Genomic DNA, 14,959 nt, shown 5'->3' with positions numbered 1-14,959 from the left:
TTTGAAAGTAAGTGGCAAACAGAGCTTGCACTGTAGGCTCTTTCTTTGACTTGCAGGAAATCACAGGACCTTGTTTGGCCAGGCTAAAACAGCGCCCTGTAGTTCTATATCTATCTTCCAAAGTCAGTAGTACTCTTCAGGTATCTCAAAACATGTTTAGCAGCTACTAAGTCATCTGCTTTCGGCTTTACCAGCATTCATGACAGTTTACCAACAATCCAGCTAATATCTGGTCTTGTGCAAGTCATGGCATAAATCTGAATGCCTATAATCTCAAGGCATTCTTTTTGATTAACTACCTCATTGCTGTTACATGGTGGAGATCTACTGCGAGTTTACAATTTGACATTCAAAACCTTTCAAGTATTTTTAGGATGTACCTTTTCTGATTCATTTTTATTTCCTCTCCCTTCTGTTCAAACTGAATCCATTAGCAGATCATTATTCCTGGCTTCAATGATTAAATTATCAACCCAGATAATTACAATTATTGTCTCATTACACTTCCAATACACACAGGTCAGATAGATTTCTCACAAAGTTGTTTTGTGTTTGACGGGCAGATTTCTACCTGATCATCAAGTACCAATTGTACCAATTTCTTCCCGATTGTTTCAGACCATGATGTCTTGTCTTGGGTCTGCACTGTTTGTTCTCATCTGGGACTAGGTTTTCCGTAATTTCCTCATGTTGTGACATGTCTGATTTTTCTGCATTTACATCCTCCTCGTTCCCACCAAGAACCTGATTCTCTGTGCCTTCCTCACTCTGTGGCACATCAGCGATATTCTCAGGACCAGTCCTTCTGCCTTTGTATCCCTGGATTTCTGGATCACATTCATCAGTTTGTGTCAGTAGTTCAACATGGTTCTTTCTCATGAATTTGACCAGTCTGTGCTTTGACACATTTTCTGTATGTAGTTGGTAAGCCACGCTATTCTTACTGTACCCCCACTGTGGCAGATCCGTCTGCCACACACCACCCAAGTGGCATTTTCAGGGCCCTCTGGCACAGAGACACAGGCAAGTGAGTTGAAAACACACCAGTAGCGAGTGGGCAAGGTGGAACAAGCACCGGAGCAGATGGACAACATGTCATGACAAGGGCTCCCTCCTGTGTGAGTGTGGGGATGGAGGTTTTACCTGTTGCTAGTTGATTAGTCTAACGAGCAACAGGTGTACAGCAACACTGATCCTGGGCCTAATGACCTAGACACACAGACCGTTGTGACTGCTAAAACCACACCACCCCCACCCCACACCCACAAATATGTCCTTCTCACATCTGGGGTCTACTTTCTTATGATCTTGTTTGTATGCATAATAATGTGATCCAAACACCCACATTTTTGAAAGATTTGGCTTTCTTTCTGTGAGTATGAAATATGGAGTGTTTTTAGTTCTGTCATTGTAACATCTATTATGAATATGAGCAGCATATTGAACTGCATACTGTAAGGCCGCAATGCCTTTGGTAATTCCTTCTCTAATAATTAACACCTTCCCATTTCAAAGAGGGTCCTCCACTGTCTCTCGGCTGTACCATTTTGATGGGGAGAGTAGAGGGATGATGTCTATCTCTGAAAAGTGACTGAAAAGCATTGCTCGTGTATTCTGTGCCATCTGATCTGATACACTTGACTCTACCATACAGTGCATTGTCTGCAAGGAACTGTCTCGTTGCTAATGTTGTGTCACTCTTATTTTAAAGGAAGTAAACCCACATTGACACTGAAAAATCATCTTTGAATAGAATTACATACTTATATGCATCTTTAGCAGTTGGCTCATACTGCTATGTCAGTGTGTACCAATTCAAGAGGCGCACTAGCTTTTGCATCAGAATATAATATCTCTTTATTGTTATTGCAAAAGCAGGATACAAATATTCGTCCTCTGCCTTTGACCCATCCTATACCTAGGAGCAGTGGGAAGCAGCAGTGGGAAGCAGCAGTGCAGCGCCCGGATACCAACTCCAGCTCTTTTGTCAGTGCCACTTGGTCAGGGGCACCAACAGGAGCATTAACTCCTAACATATGTAGATGTCTTTTCATGGTAGGAGAAAACCAGAGCCCCTGGAGGAAACCCAAACAAACTATACACAGAAAGGACATTGGACAGACGAGATTCAAAACCAGGTTCTTCTTGCTGTGAGGCAACAGTGCCAACCACTGAGCCACCGTACTGCCAGTAGCTCTCCTATTTCTGTTGTTTCTTTTTCTGGTGAATTTTTCCTCAGCGCAGACATTAGAATTTAACTTGGTGTAATCTGTGATCTTCATACCCTCTACAACATTAGGTCATTTTAGCAGATCATCAATATTAGTGTCCCAGAATCTCATGGCATGTTTTGACATCACACATACAATTTGCTTTGTCACTGGACCAAAGATCATTAACTGAATCATCAACACAATGTTTGTTATTAACCATTTTCAGGTAGTACACTCTCATGCTGCTCTATGCAGAAAACGGCTCTATCCTTGTGTATAAGTTAATTCTGTCCCTCTGGCTCCATCAGTCGTGGCTGCTTGCACAGAGACTATGCTCTATGGATACGACGGTATGAATAAGGCCTCCTTCAATGTGATCTTAACGCATCTTCCTTCTAAGTCCTCCAGAAACACCTCTGCGTCACCATTTTTCAATGCCACGTTGTTCATCCTGGTTCCGTCAGCGAGTTCCATATGTGACTTTGGGTTGAAGGTCTCATCAAATCTTGTGAATTTGTTTCCCTCTGTCATGATGTGGGATGCTGCTCCACAACTCTACCATTATTCAGTTTCTTTTAAAATTGTCCGGGAGAAAACCTTGACCAACCTTGAAAACAAATGTTTCGATTTGTACGATTCTGGAAGGCCCATCAGAATCATGGCTATTATCAGTCCATCACAATATAATCATGGATAATCACGGATTATATAGTCTCTCAGTTCCTTCAGATTCTTTCTGCAGAAAAGTTTGATCTGTATACGGGGCAATAAATCTGGGCCTACCCAAACTTGCGTAATGACCCCATAGCATTTGTAGGGCTATTGTGCCGTCATCAAGGAAGCATCACACAGAATATAATCTCGGTTACACTCATTTTATTCTTTGACAAAGCGCTGGAGAAGCATCAGCTGTCATTGTTCATTCGATCATGCTCACCACCCCCCATAGGTGCACGTGACTTACAGTAGAAGCAGAATGCATATCCTACAATACAAGTGAACAAAAAAACTCTGGTTGTAAACCATATAATATGGGAGCATACAATTCTAAGAAAAAATATAACAGATGAGAGCACGTCACATAACATGCACGTAACATGTTCATTGGAGAACAACGATATGAGATAATCGAAAAACATATATATTTTTTTAAAAGACAACTTTTGCCCCAACGTCAGTCATTTAGCGGGTTGTTCATGAACAGGTACTCCGCCTGGTACAAAAGACAAATGAGAACAGGCAATCAGATGTAATGCCTCACATTTAGACACAAAGGGCAAATAGATTCATTTGTCTGACATTATGAGGAGTGAGTTTGTTACCAGGAAGTCCAGTGGATCCGGGGGCCGGACAGTGCAGCACTCGATGAGCCCCTTAGTCAGGGTGGGCATGATGGTCTTCATCAGGTAGCTCCTCATGGGGAGGGACTGGACCTTCAAGATCTCCTCCTCCTGCTCGTTCACCTTGTCCAGGTGCTTGCTCTGGAGCATGGGCGTACACATGGCTTCGGTCATACGTCAGCCACAATGGACGAATGGTGCCTACCCAACTACTCTTGTCCAAACTAGAGGCCTTTGCGAGCTACACTAATCTGACCATCTGAGCCCTGACCCGTGCGTTATTTTGAGCCTTTTCCCATTTCATAAGACATTGACAAGCTAGGAAAACAGCATTTTGGCAGAAATTTTAATTACTGGGTTTGGCTTTGTAGCCAGAAACTACCCAACCTTTCTTGGGAAAATAGCGGTTCTGGGTATTGTGACGTTGGTCGGTTCTCTCCAAATTTTGGAACTTGTGAAGACCTCTAGTCTGAGTGCCTTCATAACTACCAGCTACATTTTCCTAACACAGTATGAGGTTGAAACAGAGTTTCTTAAATTCCTTCTACTTTCAAACTACTTCAGAAAATTTCTCCTTCCAATCTTTAATACCTTTGTTGGCTTGCTATGCTTTTACTGGAGATCCCACCTTGGTCAACCAATCTCTTTCCCCTCTGACATGCATTGGGTTCGTTGTGTAATATTTGTGGGAAAGAATGGGTCCATGTATAACAAAAAAGGTGGGTTCCAACTGGATCCCGGTACAGATTTCCCTGTGTCCAACCGCATTCGGTTTCACGTTTTTGGGACCCGTAAAGACCTCTAGTCCAAGCACCTTCATAACTCTGCTACATTGAACTTGAACTTGAACTTGTCTAGCATTGGCTAGACATTCAAATAAGGCGTTCTACAGTTTTCTGTACCTTCAAACCTCTTCAGGCAATCTCTCCTGCCCTGCACATACCCACTTCCCCCAGCGCGTGGCCCTCTCCTTGGCCTCCTCCATCTCCCTTCGCTCCAATTCTTTCCTCTCCTGGGCCTCGCACCTCATTCTCTCCTCGGCCTTTCTCCTCTCCTCCTCCTCCACCTCCTGACTGGTGGGGCCGTAGTTTCTAGGATGGCCCACCTCCTCGATTACCCTCTGAGTGGGTAGTAGGTACTCTGGGTCATCGGTGCCGGCGATTTCTGGAGATCAGAAACAGACCCACTCTGAAGCTATTGTCAAATAACAAATGAAGCAAACCTTGAGGTCCCAGGAGGAACCTTGATTTGGTTCATCCTTGAACTAAATTAAGATAAGAATCACTTTCAAAATGTACTGATGTCTTTCACATGGCATGATGAGACTGTCCACAGAATTTGAAGACAATGAATCCATTAGCTTCTATCCACACTCTGTTTCAATTTACCAATGTGGTGAGGGATGATTTCCTGCTCATCCAAGTAGTTGAGCACGGTCTCGTCTTCGCCGTTGTTCTCCCTGTACCTGGCCAGCCGTCCCAGGAAGTGGTCGTGGCTGTAGGAGGTTCCCTCCACCAGGCTCTCGGGCAGGTTCAGCACCCGCTCCTTCAGGTAGGCATCAGACGCTTCCAGGCAGAAGAAAAGATCTGCAGGCAAGTATAAAGAGATGCTGAAACTGAGCTTTTAATGATGACACTTGTCAACAGGAACCACTGATCACCTATTGGATACCTATCCTCTGTTTTGATACTTCTTCAGAAAATATGCTGCCTTAAACGTATGAGAACAGGGAAAATGAAGACCCATTTACCCATAATTTCACATTAAAACGTTAAAAACAGAATACATGAAACACTAGAATTTGATTCAAATTAAGAAGGAGGTTCCCAGTTGACTGACAGACCTGGGATGATCTTCTTGGGGATCCTGTAATCTTGTGAAACTTCTCTTTCGGCTGAGAAAAAAAACAACAAAAAAAAAACAGAAACCCCCGTCAGCATGGGGTGAACTAGGTGCAGATTGCACGTGTCCATTTCATATCCATCCTGGCCCTCTCACAGCTGAAGAGCTCCTTGGCCTGCTCATAGCTTTTGGGGAATCCGTCCAGGACGAAGCCCTGGTTGTTGCATGGCTTAGACTTCAGCTTCTCCTTGATCACCCTCACCAAAAGCTGGTCGTCTAAGCGCCCTAATGAGGAGCAATATACATTTTATGTATCAGAAGACATGGATTGATTGATTGTTTTGGTTCAGGCAAGAGTAAAGCTGTCCTCCGCTATGGGGAGAGGGAGTGGAGATAACATTCTCAGGGAATATCACAGTCTCCACCTTCATTTTGTTCCATGTTCTCTTTGATGCTGTCCAGAAAGGCCTGCGCTTCTGCAACAGAATCCTCATTCTCTCCTTGATCTTGATCCTCAACCTTCACAGTCTCTTCCTGTCGGAACAACAAGGACGTTACCCTTGAGTATGCATGTGACATTACGATATTCGCAGTGTATTTGTTTGTGCGTTGGGGGGCACTGACGAGTTGAGCGACAGCCTCGGCGACTGTGTCCTTGATTTTAATGTGGTGAAGCCTGTAGTGACGGCAGATCCTCTCGGCCAAGGTGGTCTTCCCCACGGCAGGAGGGCCGAGGACACATATTCGTACGGGCTGGAGAGCAAAACGCATTAACAAACACCACATTACTGGCTGGGACTGATTGCAACCATTGGTTCAAGTTATGCACAATCTAAGCAAGAATTTAGAGGAAGGATAACGTGCAATCAGCCGGTCATTATTACATTACATTACATTACATTACATTACATTATCACAAAATAACGCCGGATAGGGTGATCAGGACCAGGAGTGAGATAATGACTCGCTGGCTACACATTATCCTGCTTGTTACACTGCTATTTACAAGATAAAATAATCCATTGATATGGAATACTGATTTGAAATTATTTTCTAACTCGTATGCCTCGTGTGGCGGCTCACGCAGTCACTGCAAAGCCTCTGCAACAACTCAGCAAACTGTTTCCCCTACATATGGGTAACATATTTACTGCAATTATTATGAAATTGGACATATCTGCATAAATCTCTTAAAGTCTTCCGTTGTAGTTTCAAGGTACTGTAGCGTCACAAGATGTCGCCGCCAGCATTAGCGTGTTGGGGGGGTGAAATGAGGGACTTGAGCACAGGCAGGGGGAAGTGGTTGCGTGTGACAACCAGCATTATTAACAGATAAGTGGTCATTATTCAGAAATTACTGACCACTGATTGCCCCTATCGACCAATCAGAATTGAGAATTCCACAGAATCGTATAATGAACAGAATGACAGAGTTTTTGAATGACGGAATGACAGAGAATTCGAAAGAATCAGGACTCATTCGGGAATGGAAATTTGCCGTTTGCTGCACAAGACAAAGGTTTAACCCCATTTTAGGTCTATGCAATGGGATTCCGAGATCTTTCTAGAAGCTAAGGGCCATAGAAATCAGCCAGAATTTAAACAATTCTCATCTTCTGAGGAAACATCGCTGATCTGCAGAGGACTTACAAGCAGTCCCCTGGTCTGCTTGTACTCATCCACCACCAGCTGGATGTTCTCCACGAGGCCCGTCATGCACTCCCAGTCAATGCTGAACAGCTCTTTGATGTAGGTGGCCTCCATGCAGAGATTGACCGACATGCTGTCAATTTCAGTTTGCTGTGGGGGGGTGGGGGTATACATGTTAATCGAGATTTGTAGGTGGTTCACGATATTTATTTTTGCATTGGTGAACTCAGCACATGAAGACATCATTGTTGGCATTGAGTTTCCCAGCATTGTTTTCACTATTTTGATACTGAACAACACAATAGAATACAAGGGCTGGGATTCCCTTGGTGAGAACATTAGGACCATACAGTCAAGTCTTCCATAAGAAAGACTTCCTCCAATGGCACTTCCTCGATTTTCCCCGGTCCAATCACAGAGGCTATAGTCTGGTGGAGAAGAGAGACATTCATTTATCTATCAGTGTATTCCTCGGATCTTCTAACTCCCATTGTTTATCCATTTAGGTTGTTTAACACTCGGTTGCACACCTTAACAATGTCCTTCAATGTGGTGTTCTTGGAGTTATCGACCGCCAACAGGTAGCAGGGCTTGGGCTTCTGGTCAATCACGTTCTGAATCACCCTTCGAAGGGAAGAAACATAGTAAGTTCTGAAGCTGCGTGAAATATACAAATGTCCTCCAAAGATGAAAGACGGTTAATGCACAGGTGAACAACAATTCCCTCGCAAGCTCCAACATTGGCCTCAAGTACACTTTTCAATTCTAGAGGTCATTAAAGGTCTCCTTCAGAGGTCATTGAATGTCTTATTTTGTATATGTGTGGATTACTATAGACACCACTGGCTCTGGGGGGCCAAGGCTCCCAAAACACTACTAGAGGGAACCAAAGCATAGGCACACAATTCCGTTCCAAAGCCTTACAGACAGTCAATACATCCACCGTCATTTGCTGCTGACCTGGAGAGACCCCCATCAAACCCATATCCCCAAAATCAAGAGTTGCCCTACGAAAAGGGAAGAGAGGACTCTCTGGGACCCAGTAATTGATTCCTACAGGAATAGCAGTGGATAGACGACTGAGACGTCCCCCAGTTTGGAAAGAACACATGCTTAGTTTTGCCCTTCACACCTTTGGCCTCACCATCCTACAAAAAGAGTTTACTCTCTGCACTGGTCTTCATTCTCTCCAAACTGGTTGAACCCCCAAGTGTTACAGAGCTGACATGATCCAAAGTAAATGTTAACATCAAGAGAAGTGACATGTTCTCCCAACAACCAATGTCATTTTGAGGGTCATCACAGACCTGACCAGACCTAACCAGAGATCCTGCATTGGCACTGTCAAATGTGAACACACCCAAATGGGATTTGTGAATTGTCAAAGACCAACGCCTTGAAAGGACAAGCGTAACAAAGTCTGTTGAGTTCAGAGGTCATGTATTGGTGTCCATCTCTGTGACGTACAAAAGTATACAGACGAGAACCGTATGGGAACCCACCTGGCCAGATCGTTGATGTGAATGGTGGGGACCACATTGGCGCCTTCTCCGAAGACCGGTATCACCTTAGCTTGTCCAACCCAGGACATCTGCCAAAATAAGACACGGCGCACAGCTAGATATTTGTGTGCCATGTAGTCCCAGTTCAGAGGGACGAGCTGGGACTACACGAGGGACAACCACTGTTCTGAAAAGGCTTGATATCTCACCTTGAAGAACAGGTGAAAGACCTGCTCCCCAAAGCCGTACTGAAGCCCCGAAGCCACGGCGTATGTGGAGAGCAAGGCCCTGTTCTGGAAGCCAACCGTGACCAAAACAGGAAGTAGGACATATTGAGAGACAATATTGAAATATTGAAAGTCAATAACCCCCTCACGACCTACCATTTTGCCCATTTTAACCACCAGCTTCTCCAGGTCAAGGTGTCTCCTGAAATTAGGATGCGCTCTTCGTCTTCTGTAGTCTTCGTCGGTGAAGGGGATCTCAGGATCATCCTGTGAGATGAAAATAACAAAGAATCACAGAATTTCATATAACCACGACAGAATTGAGAGTGGAATGTTTGGGTTTGAATATGGAATGATTTAACAGCATTGTTGAAATAAACTTCTTGTTTTAGGATTATCCATAATGAGACGTGAGTAATTTAGATGAGGAAGTTACGACCTTTAATCACTTTGGGGAAAATGTAGATGATAATTTATATTGAAGACCTATTTAAGAAAAGGTGTTATTTTTCAGTTTTAGTTTATTTAGTTGATTTAGTTCTACTTCATAGTAGTTAATCTAGCCACTGGGGGTGCACAAGCCAGTGTATCATCAGTGCCGGTCCCTAGCACGGATGAATAGAGAAGGTTGCGTCAGGAAGCGCATCCGGCGCAAAAACCATGCCAAATCAAATATGCGGACAACAAATCTGATTTCCATAACGGATCGGTCAAGGTCCGGGTTTACAATGACCGCCATTGGTGCTGTTAGCCAACAGGGTGCCAGTGGAAATTGTGCTACTGTTGGCCGAAAAAGAAGAGGGGGAAGGCGTGTCCGGAGACAGCAGGAGAGGAAGAAGGGTAGGAGAGTAGAGTTGAGAGTAGGAACTTTGAACATTGGCACTATGAAGGGTAAAGAGAAAGAGCTGGCTGACATGATGGAGAGAAGGAAGGTAGATGTACTATGTGTACAAGGGACAAGGTGGAAAGGGAGTAAGGCCAGGCGTATCGGAGCTGGGTATAAACTGTTCTACCATGGAGTGGATGGCAGGAGAAATGGGGTAGGGATAGTCTTGAAGGAAGAATATGTCAAGAGTGTTTTGGAGCTGACGAAGGTGTCGGACAGAGTGATGAGCACGAAGCTGGAAATTGATGTGTTGATAATGGATGTGGTCAGTGCATATGCTCCCCAAGTTGGGTGTGAGATGGAAGAGAAAGAAGAATTCTTTAGTGAGTTGGATGTAGTGGTGGAGAGCGTCCCTAAGGGGGAGAGAGTTGTCGTTGGAGCAGATCTCAATGGGCATGTTGGCGAAGGGACCAGAGACATAGGTGACGAGAAGGTGATGGGTAGATATGGTGTCAAGGAGAGGAATGTGGAAGGACAGATGGTTGTGGACTTGCTAAATGGATGGAATTAGCTGTTGTGAATATGTATTTCAAGAAGAGGGAGGAACACAGGGTGACATACAAGAGTGGAGGAAGGTGCACACAGTTGGACCACATCTTATGCAGGAGGTGCAATCTGAAAGAGATTAGTGACTGCAAAGTGGTGGTCGGGGAGTGTGTTGCAAGGCAGCATCGGATGGTGGTCTGTAGGATGACGCTGGGGACCAAGAAGAGGAAGAAAGTAAAAGAAGAGCCAAAGATAAAATGGTGGAAGTTGAAAAAGGAGGAGTGTTGCATGCAATTTAGGGAAGAGGTAAGGCAGGCAATAGGTGGGAATGAACGGTTACCAGATGACTGGGAAACAACTGCAGAAGTGGTGAGGGAGACGGCCAAGAAGGTACTCTGTGTATCATGCGGGAAGAGGAAACAAGGACTCTTGGTGGTGGAATGAGGAAGTACAGGAGAGCATAGAGCAGAAGAGGTTGGCAAGGAAGAAATGGGATAGTCAGAGAGATGACAAAAGTAGACAGGAGTACAAGCTGATGCAGTGCAAGGTGAAGACAAAAGTGGCAAAGGCAAAGGAAAAGGCATACGACGAGTTGTATGAGAGGTTGGACAGTAAGGAAGGAGAAAAGGACTTGTACCGATTGGCAAGACAAAGGGACCAAGCTGGGAAGGTTAGGATGATGGAGGATAATGATGGGAATGTGCTGACTAGTGAGGAGAGTGTGTTGAGAAGGTGGAAGGAGTATTTGAGGAGTTGATGAATGAAGAAAATGAGAGGGAGAGAAGAGTGGATGATGTGGGGATAGTAGATCAAGAAGTGCAGCAAATTAGCAAGGATGAGGTGAGAACAGCATTAAAGAAGATGAAGAGTGGAAAGGCAGTTGGCCCAGATGACATAACCTGGGGAAGCATGGAAATGTTTAGGTGAGGTGGCAGTGGCATTCCTAACGAGACTGTTTAACACCATCCTGGAAAGGGAGAGGGTGCCAGAGGGGTGGAGAAGAAGTGTACTGGTACCCATCTTCAAGAATAAGGAAGACATAACTACAAGGGGAATGAAGTTGATCAGCCACAGCATGAAGCTGTGGGAAAGGGTAGTGGAGGCTAGGTTAAGAGAAGAGGTGGGGATCAGCAAGCAGCAGTATGGTTTCATGCCAGGAAAGAGTACTACAGATGCAATGTTTGCTTTAAGAATGGTGATGGAACAGTACAGGGAAGACCAGAGGGAGTTGCACTGCACCTTTGTGGATTTAGAGAAAGCATATGATAGGGTGCCGAGAGAGAGGAAGTGTGGTATTGCATGAGGAAGACGGGGGTGGCAGAGAAGTAGGTAAGAGTGGTACAGGATATGTATGAGGGCAGTCAGACAGTAGTAAGGTGAGCAGTAGGTGTGACAAAGGCATTCAAAGTGGAGGTGGGATTGCATCAAGGATCAGCTCTGAGCCCTTTCTTGTTTGCAATGGTGATGGACAGGTTAACAGATGAAATCAGGCAGGAGTCTCCGTGGACTATGATGTTCGCGGATGACATTGTGATGTGTAGCGAGAGTAGGGAGCAGGTTGAGGAGAGCCTGTAGAAGTGGAGGCATGCATTAGAGAGAAGAGGAATGAAAGTCAGCAGGAGTAAAACAGAATACATGTGCTTGAATGGGAGGGAGGGCGGCGAAAAGCTGAGAATGCAAGAAGTGGAGGTGAAGAAGGCGGATGAGTTCAAGTACTTGGGGTCGACCATCCAAAGCAGCGGAGAGTGTGGGAGAGAGGTGAAGAAGAGAGTACAGGCAGGGTGGAGTGGGTGGAGAAGAGTGTCCGGAGTGATTTGTGACAGAAGGGTTCCAGCAAGAGTGAAGGGGAAGGTCTACAGGACGGTAGTGAGACCAGCTACGTATGTTGTACGGTTTAGAGGCGGTTGCACTGACAAAAAGGCAGGTGGCTGAAGTGGAGGTGGCAGAGTTGAGGATGTTGAGATTTCATTGGGAGTGACAAGGATGGACAGGATTACGAATGAGCACATTAGAGGGACAGCTCAGGTTGGACAGTTTGGTGGAACAGTGAGAGAAGCCAGATTGAGATGGTTTGGACACGTGTGTAGGAGAGATGAGAGTTACATTGGGAGAAGGATGCTGAGGATGGAGCTGCCAGGCAAGAGGAAAAGAGGAAGGCCAAAGAGAAGGTTGATGGATGTGGTGAGGGAGGACATGCAGGCGGTTGGTGTAAGGGAGGAAGGTGCGCAGAACAGAAGGTATTGGAGGCAGATGATCCGCGGTGGCGACCCCTAATGGGAGCAGCCGAAAGAAGAAGAAGAAGGAGAGTACTTCATAGTAGTTGTACTAGTCTAGCATAAGTATATTTTGAGAAACAAATTGAAAGCAGAGTAGGTTTCTTTATACAATTTGAAATAATGGATAAACCAGTAGACACCATGATAGCAACGTCAATAATATGCATAAATGTATTGAACATACAAATTATTTGTTTACATGTTTGTGTGTAAGAAGTATATGAAGTAAACAAGTATATGTAGAAGTAGATGAAGGAAACAATTGCAATTGTAACAAGAAAGCAGAACCCAGTAATGAAGTCTAAAACATCCAGCACTAGATTTGAGCCCACGGCTCTCGTTGAGGCATATTAATAAGTTATGCATGGATGATTGATTCACTGATTCACAAGTCATATTTTCTTTACGTTGTCTCAGGACCAGATGTGTGCTTTCACTCACGGGATCGATCAGCTTGGTGAGGGCCCAGGTCATCACGGTCGACACCAGGATGAACATCTTTGGCCGACAGAACTTCTCCATCGCACCGTGGAGGGCTAGAGCATTGAACGGTTGGGTAGAAGGTCGGCGAAGGGTTGGGGTAGTAAGACCATGACATTGAGGAAAAAGTGCGACAATTTCAGAATCCCCTCCTGAAGCGAGACACATTTCCTGAAATCCCCTCATGATATAATGAAGTTATGCGGACAAAAGACAACTTTGGCCATTTGCTCGGATCCAAAAAGCTGCGTAGGCTGTCCATGGGATAATGAAAAAACATAATAACTTCATAACACACAGTGGCTGTGTACCTGTGATGGCCCAGGCGGCCTCCTCCATCTGATGGGCATTCTGGGAAATGTTGTAAATTATGACGTCGCACTGCATCAGTCGGCCGAGCAGTTGCTCCTTGTTCAAGTTCTGGAAATTCAAAATGGAAAACAGACTTTGTGTTGTTAGCAGTGAGCTACTTAGATAGCTAGATATTTAGTTCGTTCAATTTAGATGGATGGATGGATGGATGGTTGCAGTGTTATAGCAGCTAATAATAGTGGTAGAGTAAAATGGAAATAACTATTTGCAATATGCAATAAACATAAAGATTTACAATAACCAACAAATATAAACATAAAAAACTAACTATCAACAATGAAAACAAACATCAAAAAACAATAACATGAAAAATAATCCTAAAATAGACTATAAAAATGTGGCAAGATACAATATACCAAAAGAAAAAACGATGAAAGTAAACCTAAAAGTAAACCTGAAAAACAACGGATATAATACTAAAAATGTGATAATATATGAGAACAAATTGGCATTACACAATATACCTAAAACTTTAAGTATAAATAACAAAAACCTCAGTATGGAAAAGTCACATTCTGACAAATAGGAAATTGTGAAAGTAATTTCTATATAAAACAAAAGACATAAATACGCGTGTACCAGGGTGGAAAACAAAATGAGTTATACATTATTGCTTGAATGGTTTAATGCTCATTTCAAACTACTCACAAAATACTTTTTAAGCACGAAGGGCATGATCTCCTCGGTTTGCTTGGACACGGTGCCGACGATCTGGAAGGTTCCTTCTTTGAGCTGGTCGGGCGGAGGCTGAGCGGGGCCTTCTCCATCCTCCACCGTCTCGGTCTCCCCACCGGCCCCCAGGGACATCCCCACCACGCAGGACGCCAACAACTGCAGCAGATAGCCATGTGTTATTACACCAGTACATGGATGAAGAGGGAAAACAGTTGACAATATACTGTATAATAAAACCCATAGTCAAATGGAAAAAATATGCAATAAACCTCAATAATTACAAAATAATTGAAAGAAATTACTACACAATAAACCTAAAACAATAAAAGAAAACTAAACAATAGAAGAAATTGGCAAAGTGCAATAAACTTAAAAAATAACGAAAAGATTTTAAGGCTGGCAATATGCAATAAACCTAAACAATAACAGAACATTTGAAGAAATTTCGAATGTGCAATAAACTTAAACATGAACTAAAAAATAATAATAAAAGAGAATACATTTGCAATGTGCAATAAACTTAAAAACGAACGAAAATAACACAAAAATACAATAAATTGGGAATGTGCAATAAAGTTAAAAATTAACGAAAAATAATAGAAAAGGGACAATATGCAATCAACCTACATATCACAACAAGTTAATGTAAAAATACTATTTAGGACCTGAGTAGAAAATTATGAAATCAACTATGTGTATTAATTCATATTTCAGTGAGCAACCTTTATTTATACAAACCGAATACCCAACTTTCACAATATATTACATTTGACCATATCTGTTAAAAAAAAAAAAAAAAAGATGCAACAACGTTAGCACCAAAGACAAATTATTCATATCAAAATAAACTCCTCACCTTGGCGATCCCTTTGGATGAGTATGCGTCTAGGTTATTGATAAAAACACGCGTGGAGGGCTGGGGTCTCCACTCCGCCATCTTGTTCGTACTGTAAACAGCGTCCTGTCCTGCTGCTAGGCAACCGTTAAACCCCCGCTCTGGGGGGCATCAG

At 43.7% G+C, this 14,959-nt stretch overlaps 1 protein-coding gene across 1 annotated transcript; it reads right to left on the bottom strand.

The window, feature by feature from the left end:
• Nucleotides 1-3,387: 3,387 nt before the first annotated feature.
• Nucleotides 3,388-14,905, bottom strand: ak7b (adenylate kinase 7b; the record flags this gene model as incomplete). Its single annotated transcript, XM_080012064.1, has 18 exons — nt 14,806-14,905; nt 13,923-14,105; nt 13,214-13,322; nt 12,864-12,958; nt 8,931-9,041; nt 8,757-8,840; nt 8,548-8,636; nt 7,576-7,669; nt 7,396-7,473; nt 7,046-7,195; nt 6,020-6,148; nt 5,821-5,929; nt 5,552-5,680; nt 5,397-5,447; nt 4,942-5,139; nt 4,497-4,717; nt 3,536-3,694; nt 3,388-3,426 (listed from the first exon to the last, which is right to left on the bottom strand). The coding sequence occupies exons 1-18, from the start codon at nt 14,884-14,886 to the stop codon at nt 3,388-3,390; spliced, it is 2,109 nt and encodes a 702-aa protein (XP_079868190.1). The 5' UTR covers nt 14,887-14,905.
• Nucleotides 14,906-14,959: the final 54 nt, after the last annotated feature.

The sequence above is a fragment of the Zeus faber genome (assembly GCF_960531495.2).
Source record: "Zeus faber genome assembly, chromosome: 13".
Lineage (NCBI taxonomy): Eukaryota > Metazoa > Chordata > Actinopteri > Zeiformes > Zeidae > Zeus > Zeus faber.
The sequence above is the reverse complement of the archived record's forward strand: the minus strand, read 5'-3'. Positions and strand labels throughout refer to the sequence as shown.